General features: G+C 38.8%; 1 protein-coding gene across 1 annotated transcript in view; it reads left to right on the top strand.

The window, feature by feature from the left end:
- The window catches only part of TNKS (tankyrase), a 128550-nt gene that overhangs the window by 93599 nt on the left and 13122 nt on the right, over positions 1–21829 (top strand). Inside the window, 9 exon segments of the mRNA XM_036382859.1 lie at positions 8365–8536; positions 9711–9790; positions 10784–10928; positions 11896–12062; positions 14714–14933; positions 15201–15310; positions 17809–17997; positions 19338–19575; positions 20265–20347. Of these exon segments, the coding sequence (XP_036238752.1) occupies positions 8365–8536; positions 9711–9790; positions 10784–10928; positions 11896–12062; positions 14714–14933; positions 15201–15310; positions 17809–17997; positions 19338–19575; positions 20265–20347 (1404 nt within the window).

The following is a 21829-nucleotide window of genomic DNA, read 5'->3' on the forward strand; positions in this document are numbered from 1 at the left end:
TATAATTTCTAATAAATACGGTTATCTAGGTGCCTCACATTGCTTTATCTTGTTGGCTTGAAAATATCCCAGGGCTGAGGGTACTGACACTGAGTTTAGTATCCTAATGCTGAGTATTCCTTAGCCCTTGCTTGCTTTTATTCTCAGGGTCAGATTGTTTTGCTGTGCCCTTTAGCTGTTGATAGGTGCTGACCTAAGTAATTTGTGAGCTTGTGACCACATTGTTCAGCAAGTTATTAAAGACAGAGAAAGGTATAACTTAACTTTATTTAGAATGTGGTTTAACTGTCTTTCAGAAGTGCTTTGGAATGATCTTTCTGCAAGTTCTTGCAGCAAACTTAATATTCATAGTAATGATATACATCTCTACTTAATTTTCTCAGAAACTCTTCTTGATGGATACTTTCTTTGCATTGGCTAAAATATAAAAGATCTCTGTGTTTTTTGCTTTGAACGGGGCTCAGATTATTCTTTTTAACTCTTCGTCTCCATTTAGGGAGCTAGAAGTGAAGAACTCATTGTTACAAATTTTTACCTGTTGTATTATGTTATTGCCTGTAATGGTGATCAAGTGTCACTCTTGCTGTGGTTGGAGGTATGAGCAATGTAGTTGTATACACAGTCAAGTGTTTTTATTTTGAAACAATGAATTTTAATTTATAAGCCTGTATGAGAGCTCACTGCCAGATTTTTTATTCACTTTCATAGTACTTTAATGGATCATACAATAGCTTAACAGCAATACCACAGCAGAGTTGATCGTGTTTGAGAGTCCTAATGCAATGGTGACTATTAAGCTTTGCCTAAGGGGGAAAGCAAGGCCAAAGTTCTTGATTATAATCATTAAAACTGTTGGTTATTATTTTCCCAAATTCACTCTTAGTAGCATATCTATGCACTGAAAGTAAAAAAAATCATTTTGCCATGGGAATAGATATCTCATGACTTTTATGGATCTGCTTTTGCACAGGAATTCAGTACTGATGGTATTTGGGTAGACACTGAACTAGACATGCTGGAGTTTTAGACATACTGATACCAAAGTACTACCTGCTTTGAAATCCAAGGAGCTTCTGTGTGCTGCCACTGTATTCTCCTTAATTAAATTAGTGCTCCCTTGAAAATCTGTCTCAGCTGTAGTCAGGTTCAGGAGTAAGCTCAAAGATGTCATCCTTACTAGAGTGGACCCATTTTGTTTTCTCAGTAGCACATTCTGATGATAGCTTGTAGTTCTTTTATCTCCTGAAGCAGGGGTTCCTAAGTTGTGATCCATGAGTCACTTGTGGACTGAGTAATGGTGCTGAGTGGTGCAGTTATCTACAGAATGATGCTGAGTGGTGTGTTCTGTCTTTTATTCCATCAACACTATGCAAATAGAGGTACATAGTGATCATTAAACCTTCTTCATTCATATCCCATATCCTATGCTATTCTGAGGTTAGGCCATTCACATTTATGATCTAGAAAAGCACTTAAGTGCATGGCAGGAGACTAATCAAAGTTAACATTAAGTGCATATTTCCGTAGTGCAGTGAATCAGTGTCCAAAGTTTCTTAGCTGTAAAACAGTAAATAACACACCCATAATTTTCAAAGAGAGGTAGATCATTAAGGCTTTATGAGGCACTTGGAAGTTCCCAGATGGCATATGCTCAAGAATATTAGTTAGTTAACTAGGCATATTTAATCACTCTAAAATGTTTGTCTTGCTTGTAGATTATCATTTGACCTCTTGCTCATGCTTTGAGGTCAAAGCACTGTAGGCATTTGGTTCATCAGAAACTCTTGACACTGGGATTTCTTTGTTTCTGACTGTTGTGACATGGCAGCTTTCGTTCCTGAAGCATGATGCGGGTTTTGATGTTTTTCTTCTCTTGTGTGTTTGGAAGTTTTTCCTTCATGTTTTCTCTTTTTGTGTCTTGAATTTTAGGTACTTCATAAGATGTAATCAGATATATTAAGCTCTTTGATCATGTCTGGTTGTATTTTTTACAAGGGAGGATTCTCATGAGCAGGCGAATCTAGTCTCCCTACCATAGCAGCCTCCCAGTGAAGATCCATTTGTTCTTTGAACTGCCCCCTCCTGATTTTTAAATACCTCTCTTCTTATTTGATGCTTCCTTCAGTGAGGTATTTACATTGAACAAGCTGATTCTTCTTAGCCTTTGTTTTGGTAGGCTAAAAGCCTCATCACTTAGTCTTCCCTCATACGGGAATGTTGCATTTCCTATTCATCCTTATAAGCCCTTCTCTTTACTAGCACCAGAGGAAATCTTGGAGTTCAGGCAGCAAGAATAGAATTCATTCCACCACTACTTTCCATGATGGCATTTCTGTACCTCTGTTGTAAGTGCCTGACTCATGCATACTGGGATCATATTTGCCTTTTTAATAGGCATGAGACAGTAGTACTCAGATCCTTCCTGTAATCTTACAGTGCACAGAGAATCTTGGTTTTGCTAATATTTTATATTTGTGCCCTTCAGCACAATTCTCCTGTGCCACAGTCATTAATGCAAATAGTAAAGCAAAATTATCCCACAACCAGCCACCGAGCAGCCTTCCCCTCTTCAAAATATTAAGTTTTTCCATCAAACTCTATTTTTTCAATGTAAAATAAAATAAAAATTTCCACTGGGATCTCTTACAAAATACTTAGTGAAATGTGTATGGATGATATCTACCATGTAGGGCTTTCTTACTTTGCAGCCATTTCTTCTGTCAAAAGAGAGGTATTGTTAAAGCCAGCTTCAATCCCCCTTGTGGAAACTACTACTGATTACTGAGAGAGTAACAATTTGAAAAAGATGTGTAATTCAAAGAAAGCAGAACTTTCTTCTTCTGAAATACTATGACAAAAGGCAGACAGCTGATCCACAAAATAACCTGCAATAATAGCTCTAGGAGACAAAGTCATATAAAGTTCTGTAGATAGAAAACAATTTAGGATTGTTTTAGCATTTTATAGGAATTTCTGCTGTTTTCATGAGGAGCAGCTGTGTCAGCAAAAGTGAGTTCACATACAGTGGAGTATGTATGTGTAGCCTATATTTGTTCTATGGAAAGGGCTAAAGCATGATGAAGACTGCTTTGGGGAATTTGGGATGAACAGGGGATGGTTTGTGGTCTTGGAACTGGATTTAATTATCCATTATGTTATTACTGTGTAAATTTGCTGTTTGAAGTATGTTAGATGATAATAAACAGCGAAGGACTGCTTGAATAACATGTGCTTGATTGAGACTTATTTTACAGAAGGAACATCTGAGAACATCGATCTCTTCACTCTGGTGACCAGTGACAGAACCTGAGGGAACAGCATGAAGTTGTGTCAGGGGAGGTTTAGGTTGGATATCAGGAAAATGTTCTTCACCCAGAGGGTGGTTGGGCACTGGAACAGGCTCCCCAGGGAAGTGGTCACAGCACCAAGGCTGACAGAATTCAATAAGTGCTTGGACAATGCTCTCAGGAACATGGTGTGACTCTTGGGGTGTCCTGTGCAGACAGGACCCATCGATGATCCTGATGGTTTCCTTCCAACTCGGGATATTCTGGGATTTGTATTGGCAAGAATTTGCCTACTGGCAAGCAATTAAAATTAAATTGCTTATTTTGTTGTGTCTTGGTGGCCCTTACTGACAGGACAGACTAGGTTCCTAATTTGAACTGTGAAGTAATCCTTGTGCGCATTAGTTGCACATCAGATGCATGTTGTGTCTAATCAACACACATTCCATGGAAGATGTTTTCATTAGCTTGGTACTTGAGTTTGCAGAAGTTGACTGTCAATTTAAAGAATAGGTGAGAAACCTTGGGATATCTTGGAATTTTCTTCAAGAATGTTGATCATAAATATTTGTGGTTTTAAATGCCAGTTTTTACTTGTTTGCCTGCCCTGTTTGTGTGAGACAGCATTTCACACCACTGCTTTTTTGATGTGGAAAATTCTCAAAGTACCATATGAAAATAAAGCATCTTCAAAGAAGAGCATCTTCAAAATAAGAGCATCTTCAAAGAATCCTCAAACATAAACAATTCTTATTAGACCCTTAATCAAATCTTCAAATGCCGTGATTTTATCTTTGAAGGTTATCAAAATCTTTAATTTACAAAATATTTTGAAAGTGGTGAACTAGTGAAAAGTGTGTTTCATCCTGTTGTTTTATTTCTAGATAGTTGAATATTTCATATGACTAAGTTGTTGTCCAAATTTATAGACACATGGGAAATCAATGTGTTCAGAAAAACACTCAGCTTTCTAGCAGTGCAGAAGTAAAAGATTAGAATGTTTTTTGAACTGGAAGGATTGTTGGAAAGAAAGACCTGCAGGCATGCAGGTTCACTGGGATCCTGGGCAAGTGCAGAGATGATGATGAATGCTCTTTAATTATGATATGCCTCTCTTCTGCAGGAGAAAATGAGCCTTTTTGAGGTCATGTCAGAGAGATAGTGTCCCTATTCGTGATGGTAGCAGAAGTCAATTCATTCTGCTCTGCTGGGAAGATCTTGCTTTATGCATCTTTGCATAATGCAGTTATTTCTGTGTATTGGAGTAGCATGTTGCCAGCCTTTCATGATCATGGATTTGCAAATGTTCGCCATCTATCTAGACCCACACAACAAACTGAAATGTTTTTGAATAACCTTGTTGTGTAACACATTTACTTCCAGCATTTCAGAGAGAGATATGATTTTCTCAGGGACCACTAAGAATTGAAAAATTAAATTGCCTTTCAGAAATGTAGCAGATTCTAAATTATGATGGTTAACAACATAGAGACCTGTGTGGTCTTTTGTGATTTACTGGTTCAGTTTTTCTCACTGCTTAGACATCCAAACATCCTGACCTTAATGTTAAGCTTTTATGCAGAAGAGGTAATTGTGGAACATCTGACTGGATCCTATAGGAGTTTTCAGAGTGAAACTGGCCATTTTTTCCTGCTTTTTTTCTGCTGACTGAGCTTGAAATTGTCACCAGTGCTGCTTCACTCCTATGTTTATTGTTGGACAATGTCCTAGTTTAGAGCAAATTTTGAAGGAGACCTCTGCCGTTCTTCTCTCCTCCCCTTAGCCCTTGAAACCAATCTTAAAGGTGCAAAACTAATTTCTGGGCTAAACAAACAAATGGCAATGCAAACATCATAAAGTCACCCCAGGACAGACAACAAGACACAAGACATACTGGAAGCTTGTCTTCAGAATTAGTGCAGGAGGAGAGCAGTTAGAGCACTTGCATTGCAGGGAAGGATACTGTGGTATGGAACTGCTGGCAGAGCACAAGTTACATATGTGGTTTTTAGAATGTACACCTAGATTTTACAGAGAAAATCACAGTTCTTGGAAGCTGTTGCTTTTTGTGCTGCTGTTTGTAGTGTCAAGGAGCAGGAGGAATATTTAGGGCATTTGATATTGATAGAAAGCTGATATGATTATGAAGTATTGCAAAAAATGTTTCCTGAACAGATCTGAGCTGTTGAGCTGCCACAAGTGCCTGGCAGCCAAGGGAGTATTGCTGTAACTGTGTGCACTGCTCCAAGAGTAGCAGTGAGGGAGGGGCAAATCTCAGTAGTGTCTGATGACACGTGACCACTTCGATTTCTCTACTGTGTCTGTTCAGGATGGGGAAAAGGAAATTAAGGGAAAGAGAGGAAAGAACAGAAGGAAGTCTGCAATGGGTAATACTGAATAGGACAGTATCTTTCTCTGAAACCACTTATTTAAAAACTCTTTTCAGTTGATAACTGTATTCTGCTTTTACATTGCATTTTGAGCAGTGGAATGACTGCTTCCATACTAAAAGGTGAAGAAATTGGATCCAGAGCCAGTGCACTGTGGAGTAAAGCTGTCAAACCTGTCATTTTAACTCCTTGCAGAAAACTTGTCTGTAAGATAATTCAGAGCTATAGCCTTCTAATTTCAGACTGCTTATAAAGGGGACCAAATTGATATTTATCTTTTTTTTAATAAGTGCAGCTGGAACAATCTGGCTACTGGCTACTCAGGGCACAGTTAAAGCAGTATACCTTGCATATTTCACATTTTGTCAAACAGAGTGTAGACTTTGAATTTGAAATGGCACATGATTTTGGACCTGGTATTGAAGACTGTTTAACCAAGGCGTATGATTTATTCTCAATTTTGTATTTCAATTTGTTGTGCTTAAGTTGATTTTCATTTGGATGTAAGTCCTCTCGCTTTAAGCCTTATTGGAGTATATTCTTTGGTTGGTTTTAGAGAAGTGGTACATTATTGCTGAGCAAAGATCTGCCCCAAAGTAAACATATTCTCAATGAAACTGTCTTGCAAAGCCTAACTCTGCTCCTGAGGGAAAGAGCAGCTGCATTCGGTGCATGCATCTGTCTGTCAACTGCGGCTCTTTTTGTCTCAGAAGGGAGCAGGTATTTCTTCAAATGGCTGATTCAATTCTTCTGCCAGAAGAATTGATTGTTGGCAAACATAATGGTTTAGAGGTGAAAGGAGACCTGGAAAAGACATGTGAGATAATGGCTCTGATGACTCTGACAGTGTTCTTTTCAAATGAATATTAATATTTTGTCCAGGGACATAGTCAGTATCGAATTGTGCACAGTGAATGCCTTGCTGCTATTGCTTCTACACTTTGTTCAGTACAGGCCTGTTTAACACAGGAAGTCAGTAATAAAGAATACATTACTTATGATTTTCTTTTTTGGATGAATGGAGCCTTATCAGCTACTTTGAGAATCCACAAATTTCATTTCATTCTGCTTTTACCATTGCTAAACTTGTGTAGCCCCAGAATTCTGCTTCCCTCTGTGCCCTTATCAGTGGTGAAAGGTATCTGGTGTCCTGAAACAGATGAGGATTATCATATGAACAAAATGATGGATTTGAGACATTCAGCATCTAGTTAATATTTATGATAGCAGTAAGTTCTTTATTTGAAACAAAACTTTTAGGGCAATCCTGTTAGAGTGGCATGAGCTGAGTGCAGTTAGAAGAAAGCAGACCTCTTCTCCTGTACATCTTGCTGCAAGAGAGGTTTGTGATCTGAGAAATTCCTACCCTGTCAGTCTGTAAAATAATTTCAGACTATATCAAATTACACTCTTCTTCATTTATTTGGTTGTTCTTTGTTCTTTTTTGTGACTTGATATTGCGGTATTGCAGGTATATTTTACTTTTTTACCCTATCTGGTAGTAGATTTTTACATAGTTAATTTAATTTAGTTTTAGTTAAATTTTGTTTAGTTATAAAATAAGTATATTAACCAAATGCTTTTTCACTGGTTTCATGAAGGCTAGCAGGGTTTGCATACTGAATTTTAGGTAAGAAATAACAAGCAAAACCTTTGTTTGCTGTCACCACAAAGATTTTGAGATGGTAAAAAGGTGGATTTTACACAGTAACAAAGTTTATTATGCATGCAGTTCACAGCCTGCAATCTGTAGGCTTGGAAACAGATAACAGGTTCTGAGTTGCTTGCAGAGACTATAGAGTAGTTCTGTATTTCATAAAGTGGTAAAAAAGCTGCTGGGCATTTGCATTTAAATTTGTCATGAATCGCTGCTAGGTACAGAGTATCTTCTTGAAAGGTTATTTTCATGGGGGTGTTTTTCTGCTTTTTAAAGCTCTCTATTATTCTCTTCCTTTTTTGATAGCACACTGGGAGAGATGCTTCTAGTTATTTAGCTGCTCTGTTAGATCTTGACAGATGGATGTGTTTCCATTATATCATACTCTTTGAAAATTATACTCCATTTTTCCTGTTTATACAGCCTTGTATTGAGAAGAATTATATTCAGTTATACTTAACATTGATGTAAAGGCACAAAAAGTGAGGAGGAAATGTTTTTATCCAACTCCTCTCCCCCCACTCCTTCATAGAGTTCTTCATTTGACATCTTTGTTTTGCATTAGTTCTTGGTACTGGGTAATGTTGAGTTATTCTTCTTCTGACAATAACAGATAGAAATTTCCTTAAAGCTGTAAGATCCTTGAATTGTTTTGTAACAATTTATGTCAAGTTACCTCTTTTTCATACTGTGATAGTGTTTCTTTTCTTGCACGAGGTTGGTCTTCATCAAATTTCACAAAAGCTTGATCACTATTTAAAGTATGGTTCTGGGGATCCTCTATTGTTTGTTAGCCATGCAAACAAATAATCTGTGTTAAAAGACAGGAAAACATTTGTGGTAAATTATTTTTCCTTTGGAGTGTTTGCCTGTTTTTAATTTAGTTTTGTTTAATTGCAGTGCAGAAGAATTCATAAGTAAATTTTTATGCTGAAAAATTCTTCTTACTGCTCTTCTTACTAAGGACAGGGACAGGTGCAGCCTTTTAATTACAAGAATGTTTTATTTTCTATTGTTGCTGCTTTTTCAGATGAATGCACTGGACACACTTGGTCAGACAGCGTTGCACAGGGCTGCCTTAGCAGGGCACTTGCAAACCTGCCGGTTGTTGCTGAGTTATGGCTCTGATCCCTCCATCATCTCTTTGCAAGGCTTCACAGCAGCACAGATGGGAAATGAAGCAGTGCAACAGATCTTGAGTGGTGGGTAAAAGTAAAGGCTTGTGTATTTGAACTTCAGCTTCTCCCTTTACAGCTTTGAATCTTGTTTCTTTCTCAGTGCATGAGACTTGAAGTAGTTTTTTCATCTCTCCTTTCTGCCATCAAGTGCGCACAACTACAGTATGTATTGTGTGCCACTTGTCAGAAAATAAGTAAATAGCTCTGCTCAGTTCAGTGATTTTGAGCAAATGGAGAAGAAGATAACCATCTTGTAGATCTAGAATATGCTGGCTGTACAAGGTTGTAAGAAAGCGCATGTAGGGAGTTTTGGGATTCTTTTGGTAGCAAGTTCCAAGGCAACTGGAATATTGCTGAGCATGTAAGAAACCTTTTTCCCTGCATCAGCCAACCTGTTAGGTACTCCCTACTTCAGCAGTCACAAGCAGAGTGTTACTGGCAGAAAAACCCTGATAGTTGCTAAACAGTTTGAACTTCAAATCTCTTGCTTGTCCAGTAGAGAAAAATTTTACTGTGAAAGTGCTCTAGATAGTGCTTAGGTAACAATTTGTCCATATCTTCTATTAAAATGATGAATAGATGTTTGAAAAGGGTGGCACTATTTTTCATATAAGTGCTTAAGGGTTTGCATCCTCTTACCCACGTTACATTTGAATTTTTGCAAGTACAAATAAGAATAATTCCATCAATAGCTAGTAAAGAGCAAGTAACTCACCTTACAGTGAGATGTGGAGGTAGTCAAACAAAGGCAGATATCCAGATAGATGAGAAGACATGTAGCTAGAAACTCCATTTCCTCCAGTGTTTTCAACAATATTGCCTTAAAACAGGACAAAACAAGGAAAAAGCATTTTACAGCAGTGCAAAGGACTGTTTTGGAGCGTACCCAGATGTAGCTGGTTACCTGGGTAGTGTTACCTGTTAAAATGTGCAGGTGAATGTATGTATGTGGATTGAGAGAGAAGAATGTTGGCAGAATCATGTCAGCTTTAGAGTCAAAATCTGACTGGTTTGCTCTAAAACTGAAGTGCCTTATTCAGACGTGTTGGCAATATGAACTTGAACATCACAATCCCAGCTGCATTTTCAAAAGTAACAACAGACCAGCTTCACCCCTCAGATGTGGAAAATATGTTGAGCACAAGTTAATACCACTTATGTATCCTAAGTAATCTTAAAGCATCCTTTCCCTTTGTAGAAAGTACACCGGTGCGCACATCTGACGTGGATTATCGGTTGTTAGAGGCATCCAAAGCTGGAGACTTGGAAACTGTGAAGGTAGGTTTGCACAGTTCATGGGAGTTTTCTACTTGGCATTGCTGTGCAAGGCTTGTGGAAACAGTGCCCAATGGATGGTAAATCATAAAAAATGGGAAGTCATGGAGTCATGGACCTTTTCTTTTTTTTTTTCCTTCTAGAAGGTAGTACATTAAGATGTACTGAGGTGTGTTTTTCTTGGGTTTCTGCTTGTTTATTCTGCCAGTCCTTCACACATTCATGTCTTTGATGGACTCAGATGTAGCCATAATTCTTTGAAGCAGACTCTGTGATTCTCAGAATCACAGTTTAGTAGAAACAAGCCCTCAGGTGCATGATTCAATCAGATGGCAAGCAAATACTGTTAACAGGTAGCAACTTAATATTATAAACCGTCCTTAATCTGAAGGTGAAGGGTCAGGCTGTAGAATCCCACCATCACAGGAAGGTTTGATCTTGTTTTTGATGCTTGGTCTGTGGACAAAACAGCCTGCAGATGGACTCTTGTGCATACTCTCCCACCCATGAACTTCAACATAATATACATTAATATTCAAACAGCAGCAATTTTGTGTACCAGCAGCTCCTTTGACTGCCAAGCTAAATATTTCTGGTTTTCTGAAGGCAGTATAGACCAGAAATGGTAATATATCTGGAGAAAGTTACATGGCCTTGAACCTGGTACTTAGTGATGTAGAGGTTCACCCTTTCTTCTACATTAGGAACATCTTAACACTGCTTCCGTCATTTAAGTCTTATTTGTTATAGAAGTACATTCAGATCTAAATTTAGAACTGCTATTTTTAAACTTTGCATAAGTGGAAAGAAATTTCCTGATACTTCAAAAAATTTGTGTAATATAAATGGATCAGATTTTGTGTTGGGGTCTTTGAAGGTGGTAGTTTAGGTATTTGCTTTTGAGTGAGTTTGTTTCGTGTTTGTTGTTGCTGTTTGTTGTTCCTTATTTGTTAGTTGTAGTTCTGTACTAGACTTTGTGTTCTTTTGTCTCCACAGCAACTTTGCAGCCCTCAGAATGTGAATTGCAGAGATCTGGAAGGCCGTCATTCAACACCACTGCACTTTGCTGCAGGATATAACCGGGTGTCAGTGGTGGAGTATCTCCTGCACCATGGAGCAGATGTGCATGCCAAAGATAAGGGTACATTTCATTCCTTGATATGTTCTGCTGTTCTCTATTGGTGTGAGGCTTATATCCCTTATATATTCATTTTGCTTCAGATTTCAGTGACCATGGTGTTTTCCTCTTGAAAATTTTTCGCTTTCCTCCTTGTTGAGCATTGTTCCTGTGCTCTAGGGAGGTTTATAGGCCATTACAGCATACTTTGCTTTCTGGAAAAGCCAATATCAAGTACATACCTGGCACTGTAATACATGATCCTTCTCTTCCCCTTTTTGCCCATTTTGGAGACTTTGCTTTTGCTTAAAAGCAGCCTTAACTTGGTGATATTTTTAGATGATCTAAAGTAAGTTTTGAATAAAATGGGGTAAAATACCAGGGTTATCTCTGGGCATTTTTCTAATTATGTTAGCTTTTATTATTAAGTTAATTATTTTTACAGTTAATATTCAGTTAAATTATATTAAAAATTTACTTTTTTTTGCATTAGTTTTGAAGCAGCATGGCTATATTCACTCTTTTACTCCATATATTAGTTCAGGATGGGGGATAATAAATTTCCAATACTGTACTTTCAGGCTGACCCTGGAAGAAGTGTTTGGGTATCTTTCTGTATCTATCATATGTGTAGTACTTACTAATAACTGCACTTCAAACACATTATATGGTGTTATGTCTTTCTTGAAATTTACACTCAAATATCCAAACTTAGAACAACTGTGAGCCTTGCAGTTTAGTTTTTGTCTGTTATTAACAGCATTGAAGTTGCTTGTGGAAGCTGTAACATTGGGGCTTGCTAAGTATTTAAAAGTCTTGTGGATGAGAACTGAAGGAGGATAATTAAGTTTTAATTGATTTTTAAATAGAGAAATAAAACCATGAAAACTGGAAAACTGAAAGATAATAATGTCTGGTAAAAGTGGGAGTTTTATCTACTGATTGCATATAAGATTTTATTCTGTAGCTGTTAATGCTTTCTCTTTGATTAGTGGCTTGGTACCCCTGCACAATGCCTGTTCTTACGGACACTACGAAGTGGCTGAACTCCTGGTGAGGCACGGTGCTTCTGTCAACGTGGCAGACCTGTGGAAATTCACTCCTCTACATGAAGCAGCAGCAAAAGGAAAATATGAAATCTGCAAACTGCTTTTAAAAGTATGTGCTGGAGATCTCAGATGTGTCCTTAAATGCATATACATTTATTTTTTCTGAAGATTAATTAATGCAAAGTTAATTGCATTCAGTGAATTCTTTGTGATATCTTTGAATCAATTTTTATCTTGCAATGGTCATATGGTTTCTTGTGTAATATCATTGACTTAAGAAGAATCATCTGTACAAGTACTGTTTCTAGTATGTGTATTAATACTGTTAGCCAAGTAGGACAAGACTCTGAAACTGGAAAAACCAGCTGAATTAATGTGAAAATGGCAACTCCCTACCTTGTCCTATCCATCCCTTTCTGAAATAGTTACTGCATTTAAGTAAATTTTGTTAATACTTATGCAAGAGTGTGTTACAGAGCCATAGCGGAAGGTGGGTCCTAAATACTGTTTGGTATGAGAGGAATTCAAAACTGTTATGTTAATGTATAATTTATCAAGCTCCTGGAGGAAATGCATGTTAATATACTGTGGCATAAATATTCATTATACTTAAAGGAAGAACCAGTTAAAAGCATGAGGTAATGCAAAGATATTTCTTTGAGAACATGAGTTTGAGAAACTTCTTAACATAAGGTCAGATCCTGCCCTGAGAGGATGAAAGGGAGTGCTAGAGTCAAATTTCTTGCCAATCCCATTTCCTCTTTCAGCCTTGCCTACTTATGTCCCTCCCACAACATTTAAAATAGGAGTAAGTCACAATATGGATTGTCTTAAGATACTGAGGCCACTTTTCATTTGCTGCTGCAAAACCCCACTATTTCCCTCCTATATCATTAGTTATTTCACTTGATTACCAAAAAAGCAGTCAGAGAGAAAAGAATGATAGTTTGAAGCATATCTACAGCAGAAACCAGGGGATATTAAGAGATGTCTGTAAAGTAGGCATGGTGGTGGCCTGGAAGTAACACCCTGATAGAGATGTTAGCTCAAGCTATAGGAACACCTGTAATCTCTCAAGCACAGTGTTGCATTATAGATACTGGAGATCTCTGGCCTTTTCTGGTCGTTCCACAGGGAATTTACCCATATTTTGTCTTCAGAGGATCCTGAATTGATGTCCAACAGGAAATAGAAAAGTGCTGAAATTTGTTTTTTTTTAAATCACTCTTTCACAAGATAAGAGCTAAATATGCCCTTAAGGTGACACAGATGTAAAGTCTCTGGGTGTCTGTGGATATGTGCTCACACTGCAGTTTACTCAGGGTTTTTCTCCTGCTGTGCCTCTTATGCCAGCTGGCAGTGTTGTCAGTTCTGCTGAGTTGTGGATGTTGAGCTTGACCCCTCCTGACTTGTGCTCCTTCTCTCCTGATCTGCTTGAAGGAGGAAACAAAAATAAACAGGCATTTTGGAGACAGTGTCTTTTTTAATCACCTTTCTTTGAAATAACCACCTTCATTTATTTCTATGCCTTGGAAGGGGTCACAGAAGACACTACCTCTTTGTTGAGATATTTATTTTGGAACTATTTAAATAGTTCCAATTTTAATGAGTTTTAAATTAAGGGATTTTAGGTCATATCTTAGAGAAGTTATTGCAGTCTAGAAATCTTTCCACAAAGAATGCTCTCTTCCTAAAAGAACCACAGCTATGGAAACTGCTTCTACGTAATCAATACTCTCTCCTTTCTGTCCCTTGCTCTTCATCCTTTGCACCATGAGCACAGTTGTACTGCTTCCAAATACAAAGCAGTTAATTCTCTCTGTTCTCCTATTGCTGTTCTCCCAGTCCAGTGGGAAATGGCAGGGTAGACTTGCTGGCAGGGACTGTGTTTGACTGTTCTGAAGAGGTCAGCCAGAGAACTCTAGCACCAGCAGCTGCCTCTGCTTTATCTATCTTTGTTTTGTCCCACTGCTGCTGAGAGTGAATAGGGAAGGAGCTGTCCTCCCACAAACCTGAATGTGGACGTGACTCACACCATATGCTCTGCATAGTTGTGTGTTCCCTTCTCATCCCCTGATGCTCCAGTACTGTGTTCTTATCACTGCCTGATCTACATGTTTTACCAGCACAGATACACTCCAGCAGATATCCAACTCCACTTGTCCACCAAAATTTTTTTTCACTTCTTCCAAAGACCTGTGCACTGCTTAAGATGGTGCTGTTGTCTATTGGAAAGTGTAGAGAAGAGTATTTTGCTGGTTCCCTTCTGAAACAAGTGCCTTTCGATATCAGGGTGACCTTTAGTAAAACTCAGAGCCTGGCTTTGCTAGCTCAGAAGGTTGTGCTCAGGAAATACCTCTGCCAGCCATTTGCTTCCTGCCAGTTTTCAGGAGAAGGGGAGGACTGGTAGCAAGACACTTGCAGTTGGCTTTCCTTTCACGCTGCTGTGACAGTAAGAAATAGCTACATGCAGGAAATGCTCCTGAACATAGTTCAGTTGCAAGTAGAGCAGGGACAGCTCTTGCAAAGGGCTGCCATTCTTGCCTGTGGAATTGAGAGTCACACAGCTGTGTTTCAGACCAGTGCTTTTAGGCCTCAGACTTCTGAATTTATTTTCTTGTAAAAATAACCTACTAATCTGTACAATTATTACTTCATTATGGTAGGTCTGCAAAATCCCATTTTATTTGGCAGAATAGTGACACACGTGCAGTGCTGTGTGCATGACTGTGACACTAGCATTCCACTTGCTCTTTGCAGCATGGAGCTGATCCAACAAAAAAGAATCGAGATGGGAACACTCCTTTAGATTTGGTGAAAGAAGGGGACACAGATATCCAGGACTTACTGCGAGGAGATGCTGCCCTGCTAGATGCTGCCAAGAAGGGGTGCCTGGCACGAGTGCAGAAGCTGTGTACTCAAGAAAATATCAATTGCAGAGACACCCAGGGAAGAAATTCAACCCCATTGCATCTTGCAGGTGGGTAACGTGCCAGGTTTTCAAGGCTTGTGTGTTTGTGGTAGGTCTACAGATGTAATTTGCCAAAATCAGGATTGGTATAGGAAGAGTTTCACAGAGAATTGTCCTGTACAAAGAGTTAACTAGGGCACCTATTTCAGGAGGTAATACAATTGCTAGGGAAGAGGAACACTGCAGTTGAAAAATTGCCTTAGCTTTTCTGTTGAATATTTTTCTTTAGTTTAGCTCTCCTAATACCTACTTTCTTTTCCTGTGCTTTTTCCACAGCTGGTTACAACAATTTGGAAGTAGCTGAATACCTTCTTGAGCATGGTGCTGATGTTAATGCCCAGGACAAAGGAGGATTAATTCCCCTACACAATGCAGCATCCTATGGGGTAGGTGCAGGCAGTCTTGCCATGAGTAGAACAGCAAGGGGCTCCTTGAAGTCATATCCAAAGCCATATATTTGGCAGCTGTTTTGCTGTGAACACAGTTCAGGTTTTGATGAAGTATTTTTCAGGCTAAATTGCTGTTGTGAGTCCTGTTTGCAGTCCTACACATTAAATAGGACACAGATTCAGGTGTGCTGTAGCAGTTAAATGATGCAGTTTGGAAAGATCACCGCAATGTAGCTTTTATGCAGGCAAGCAGATGCACAGGATTGAACAGTTTGGGGTGATATTCAAAACAGAAAAGACCTCAAGTTGTGTCTGAAAGACTTAGATGGAAGGAAGAGAAAAATACCAGGGGGTTGTGTGCAGATGAAGACAGGGAGGTGGAGGTGTGTTACAGCTGGTGTTTGGTGGGAATCTATTGCTAGAGTTGAAGGACTACTGTGTTTGTAATGTGGTTGTTCTCCAGGGCAAGCCATCTGCTGCAGGGGGTGCAGTGACAGATTCAAGCCATTTCAGATGAGGCAGGCTCCCTTTCCTCCATATAGGAGTAAGCATCTGTGTCCCAGTTGCACAGATGCCTAATAGATTGCTTATAAGCAGTTGTTAGTTGTGGACTGGGTGAGAAAGAAGTCTCTTGTAAATAATTGTACAGAGACAGTGCTTGAGAAGCTTCTAGCACTGTGCTTACAGTCAGAGAGGATCTGAAGCTGATGAAGTACTGGGTTTGATGGTCACAATATGCTTTGTCTGTTACTTATCTGGCCCTGGCACAAGTACAGCAAAATCTGGGACAGAACCATGATTGCTTTTGTTTGAGAGCAAATGAATGAAAAAGGGCAGTGTTCACCTTGTTTTTAAAAAGAGCATCAATGGAACTCAGTCTACACCATTTGTAGTGGTTCTTTACATCACTCTGGGATCCCAGTGTCCCAAAGAGCAAAAGGCCCCAAATCCTGATGAAAGATTAGAAAGCAGCACAGAATTCTTTTAAGTTACAGAGTCTTAATACCAAGTAATATTGTTTATCAGCATCTGCCTTTAAGCATTCATTCCCAAGATGTTTCTAAGATCTAGAGATAAATTCTGTTGGAAAGACTGTGTTCTTTTCTTTGCCATGAGAAAACAAAACACACATTTTACACAAACCCAAACCATTTCTTATTGGCATAGAGAAATATCAGAGATTGGTTTTAGTGGATTATAATTTCTAAAAATCATAATGCCAATCTAACCTGGCTGCCCTGCTTCCTCTAGGAAACATTAAAAAGGCAGTGTTTGGTGCTTTTCCATCAGCTTATTTAGTTAAGAGTTGCTTCATACCTTTCCTGGCATCCCACACTTCTCTGTGAGCTGTCATCAGCCTGTTCAGATCTCTGTGATGGGAGGTAGAGAGGAGAGGAGTAATGGTTTCACAAGTTCATAGCTGGCAAGATTCACAAGCTCTGCCTTTTCATCACAAAATTTCTTCAGTTCTCCCACCCAGTACTTCATGATGCTTGTCCCTCAATAGGGCTTTCTGTGACAGCAAAAAAAAAAAAAAAAAAAAAATCACAGAAACAGCAATTGCTTTAAAAGTTTGGCAGAGAGGAAAAATAAAGTTGGCAGTATTTTCAAACCACACTTGTTCAGAGACCAAGCTGTTTTATGAGAGCTGCAAAGAGTCATTTAATTGCCATTGAAGGGAAAAAGGAAATCCATTGGCAATTCTTTGTGCCTCTGCTTACAATTTCAGTGTTTCGTGCTCCCACACATTCATTTTGACTACCTGCTTTTTTTTCTTTGCTGTCTTGCACAAGAAGGATCTACTGGTTAGAGGCAGGCAAAAATTTAATTTGTCAGTTTTCTCTTATTTTTACTTGGGAGACTTCAAGGACAGTATATTGATGGAAGCATGGGGTTATAAGTTCATTACTTTTATAACCCATGTAAAACAGCTGTTCCTTGTGACACTCATAATACATTTTATCAATTGCAGCTCTCATAAAGTACGAGTGAAGATAGAACAGATCTGTGATGCCACAGATGAGTTCAAAGTCTTGCAAGGAAGAAAGTACAACAAAGACTTCTGTATACACACAGGGGTGGCTCAGTAGCACAACACATGGATCTTCAGAGTTTCTAGTATTGTGTCACAAAAGTTGCAGCCCAGTAAATTCACCAGTTCAAATTTTTCCACAAATAATTTTTTTATGCAAGGTTAAGTATCATGTCTGCTCCTGCAGCTGGCACAAACTTCATGCTATGTACTTGGGGTGATTTGACAGAAATCTGCTTCTGTGCCTGATCCCAATTCTTCTGTGCTAGTGAATGATCTGTTAGTGCACAGACACAGATGACTGTGGAGCTGCAGTATGAATTGGTCTCTGGAGAAGTGTGCTGCTCCTGTGACACAGGAAGAGAAACCAAAGGAGTCTCTAGGCACCATTACCTCCAGCACAAAAAAAGGAATGTATGTTTTACCAGTGTCATGTTGATTAGGATGTTCTTGTGTTTTCCAGCATGTGGACATAGCAGCACTGTTGATCAAATATAATACATGTGTAAATGCAACAGATAAATGGGCATTCACACCTTTGCATGAAGCTGCACAAAAAGGAAGGACACAGCTCTGTGCTCTGCTCTTAGCTCATGGAGCAGATCCAACCATGAAGAACCAAGAGGGTCAGACACCACTAGACCTGGCAACAGTAAGTTCATGTTAGCCAGCCACAGGCTGCTCTGAAGGATGTACTCTGCATATTAAATCATTCTATGGCTCCCTGGCATCAGCAGTCCTCAGCTTCCATTGTGCTGAGGTAGAGAGAGAAGGGCATCTCCTGTGTTCCTCTTTGTGGCTTTTTATCCATGCGACCAGGCATTTTCCTTTGGCTGAAATCTTAGCATGGCTTGTGATTTAAGGTTAGCTTCTCCTTAAGTATTCACTCCTGGAATCAATCTCCTCATTCCCAGGAATAAAACTCTCTGAAATGTCTCTGATGGTCAGAAATAACTGTACTGTTGGTGATTATTTCTTTGAACCTAGGAGGAACACCAGATGGGCCTTTAGAAGAATGGGAACATTTGGTGGATTGTTACGCTCAGTGCCTTCATATTACTTCAGTTCCTTTTTAAAACATTAACTCCAAAAGAAAATTCCAAAGAATTCATTCTACCTCTAAAATTTGTAGGTGGCTATCAAACTTTTTCTAAAACTGGCTTCTGTAAACTTTCTTGTAAATGGTTTAAAAGCCTCATAAGGTTTTATGAACATGTATGCCCCAGCTTAAACAATCTTGATGGAATAGATAATGCAACCAAATTGGATGCTGTGTCTGGTCTCAGTGCAAGTATCTTTTAGGGTTATTGATTTATTTATGGCGAGTTCAAGAAATATCCTCGAGTAATCTGAGCTCTAGAAAAAATGCTTTGTGAAGAAGGATATGAAAATTATTTGATTTCTCTGCAGGAAAATAAGAGTGTCTTAATCATGTTCTACAAGAATTTTTAAGGAGGAAGTTCTTGAAGATGAGGGTGTTGTTTAATTAAGTCAATAAAGGCTAAATCCAGCTGTTAGCTAACACCATACTTCTCCTGGGCTCCTGTCCTTCTTTTTTTCTATTCTAACCCAAGAGATGTGATTATAGCAAAGGCAGTGGTAATCTTTCCACTGAAACCTTGTTCCAGTGCACCTGAAGTTGAGCCTGACAGAAATTCAGAAGTGGCATTTCCTGTCCTAGGTTCTGAAGGATTTCAAGTAAAATTGCTGCATTGTTCTCTCTGGCTTTAGCACTTACAAAGCCATTCTGCCAGAAAAAAAATTAGATGTAGCTTCTTATATACCTTTAGAAATGGGGAGAACCTGATTCATCTATGTCTTGAGTGGTGAATCAAAATGTTCTTGCAACTGTGAATTCCCCTGTAACAGAAGCTGGCCGTTTTCTTTCTAATGGGGACCAGAACAATCAAATAAAGCAATTAAAAGTTATTTCCAGAGATCAGTGACTTGTGACAGTAGGAGCTCACGTTGGGTGTTCTTTCTATTTTTCAGGCTGATGATATCCGAGCTCTGCTGATAGATGCAATGCCCCCAGAAGCTTTGCCTACATGCTTCAAGCCTCAGGCCACTGTTGTCAGTGCCTCTGTGATCTCTCCAGCATCCACACCGTCCTGCCTGAGTGCTGCCAGCAGCATCGATAACCTCACGGGGCCACTGGCAGAGCTGGCCGTGGGAGGGGCATCCAATGCTGGGGATGGAGCTGCAGGAACTGACAGGAAGGAAGGAGAAGGTGCATTTGCTGCTGGACAACTTTACATTGCCAGAAGTACAGTAGTTTAGTATCAAAATAGACATTGGTTCATCTGAAAAGCATTTCTGACTAGCCAGAAAATACTGTGCAGTTTGAACTGTAATCAGTGTTTTAAAGTGTCTGGTGTTTGTTAACTGTTCACTGTTAACTGTTCATCTGTGTTTGCTATCAGTCATTAGATCTGACTACAAGTGCAGATCTGATTAGGTGCCCTGATGTTCATTGACTTCATAAAGAAAATCCAATGAGAATTATTTTGATGAAGAAGTTTTGATTGTGATGGCTGGGGATTTTGCCAAGGTTTTTAAACCCTTTGATTACTATCTGGAGTCCGTGCTTTAGGTCAGAATCTAAGGGGGTCACATAGCAAAAATATACCCACCCTTCTTTTCCTTCTCTTTGCAGTATGAGCCTGTATTTGTCACAGATGGTTTGTGCTTTTAATAGTTGATTCTGAAGAGGGAATGGTGATGAGCTTTGCACAGAGCTTTGACACAGTGGAAGTAGATTGTTTATTACAGACATAGACAAATTGATTTAAAATTCCAAACTCTGATTCTTTTCATAGAGAATCAGTGGTATTGCTTGATTTATTTTTTTAAGGAGGTTGGTTTGGTTTCTGTTACTTCAGATGTATAGTATGTAAAGACTTGTTTCTTCTCTTACAGTTTCTGGTCTTGACATGAACATTACCCAGTTCCTAAAAAGCCTGGGTCTTGAACACCTTCGGGACATCTTTGAGACAGAACAGGTAAGTGGCAAGCCTCATCTCTATTTCTGTGTTTAGGAGATAAACTAATGCAATAAATTTGAGTGACATTTTCATTTTCTAATTGAAAAAGGGAAGGAAAAAACCCACACTTCACATCTACAGAAAAAGAAGTGTATTCGAGTTTTCTTTCAGTTTTCTGCAAATGAATTGCCAGATACAAATATGGTGAAGTTGCAAAACCTATGAAAATATCTTTTCTTGTTGGATTCAGGTGTCAAGTAGCTTTCAGTTACACATACACTGTGACTGCCAATTTGGCTTGTATTCTGAGAGTTATTTTGAACCTTGTGAACTTTGAACATGATGACTATAACGAAGTTAGGTTCAAATGTCACCTGTGTTTGTCCTTCAGCAGTCTTGACAGCCAAACAAGCCTTTCACCACCTGTAGTGCTACATGTGATAGTTTGGTTAGTTGAGAAATAGGGGAATAAAACCTGCAGATTTATCAGTAATTCAGCATATATTAAAAGGGTACAACTAATGTAAATTTCTCAAGCTTTCATTACGTTTTACAGCAGGAGTACGTGTAATGAATTTGTAGATTCCTTTTATGTACCATTCTTAAATTTAACGTGTTGCAGTTAAATGGATCTGTTTACATGACTGAGATGGATGTACATGTGGAAGTGAAAGGTAGAAGTTCAAGAGACTGGAATTGATGATTATTTTTTCCTCTGGTCTCTGCTGCTAATCTTTTATTGAGGAATCAGGAAACAATGGTTTGCAATGTGATGTGTTGTTTACAGTTCCAGCTGTTTCTATAAAATGTTCAAAGATAAAATACCATAGAACTTTTCCCCTTCTCATACATGAAGCATAAGCTCCTCTCTTTAGTTTGGAGCTCCTTCTGTTCAGAAGGAAACCAACCTCAAACCAACCTGTGCACTTCTCAGGTTTTATTATTATTTTCACACCTTCCTGTTGCCTAGCTGGTCTTGTTCTACTTTTGCTTCCTTGACTCCTAACCTGTTAAGAGCTTCCCTGCTAATAAGATTTAACAAGGCAAATCGGATTCAATATATTCATCATTTTGAAATCATCTAGCTCTTCTTGTAAGTTTCTTTGTAGAAAAAACAAGCTCATCTTCTTTAAGCTTATTCTTTTAAGCTGGTTTTCCATGCACTGCCTTCATGTACACTTTTTCACCTTGGCTCATTATTAGTAAGGTTGTAGAATATTAATATCTGCTTGTGTAGTGAAAGTAATGAATTGTACAACACTGTGAAACATTGAATGCTTCAAAAGCACTCCCATATTTGTGCCAGCATTTCAATGTATCCTCCTTCTACCTAAGTAAAAATGTTTGTGAGAACCTTCTTCAAGAACCAGCTCTTGTTAATTGGTGTGAGAGAAGTGAAAGTTTTGCACAACTTCAGTCTGTAGCAGCTGGGTATGGTCCTGTGATAGGACAGGTTTGCCAGAAGGTGGCAGCAAGTAGAAGTGAAGCAAAACATTATCT

This window comes from Molothrus ater, chromosome 4 (genome assembly GCF_012460135.2).
Source record: "Molothrus ater isolate BHLD 08-10-18 breed brown headed cowbird chromosome 4, BPBGC_Mater_1.1, whole genome shotgun sequence".
NCBI lineage: Eukaryota > Metazoa > Chordata > Aves > Passeriformes > Icteridae > Molothrus > Molothrus ater.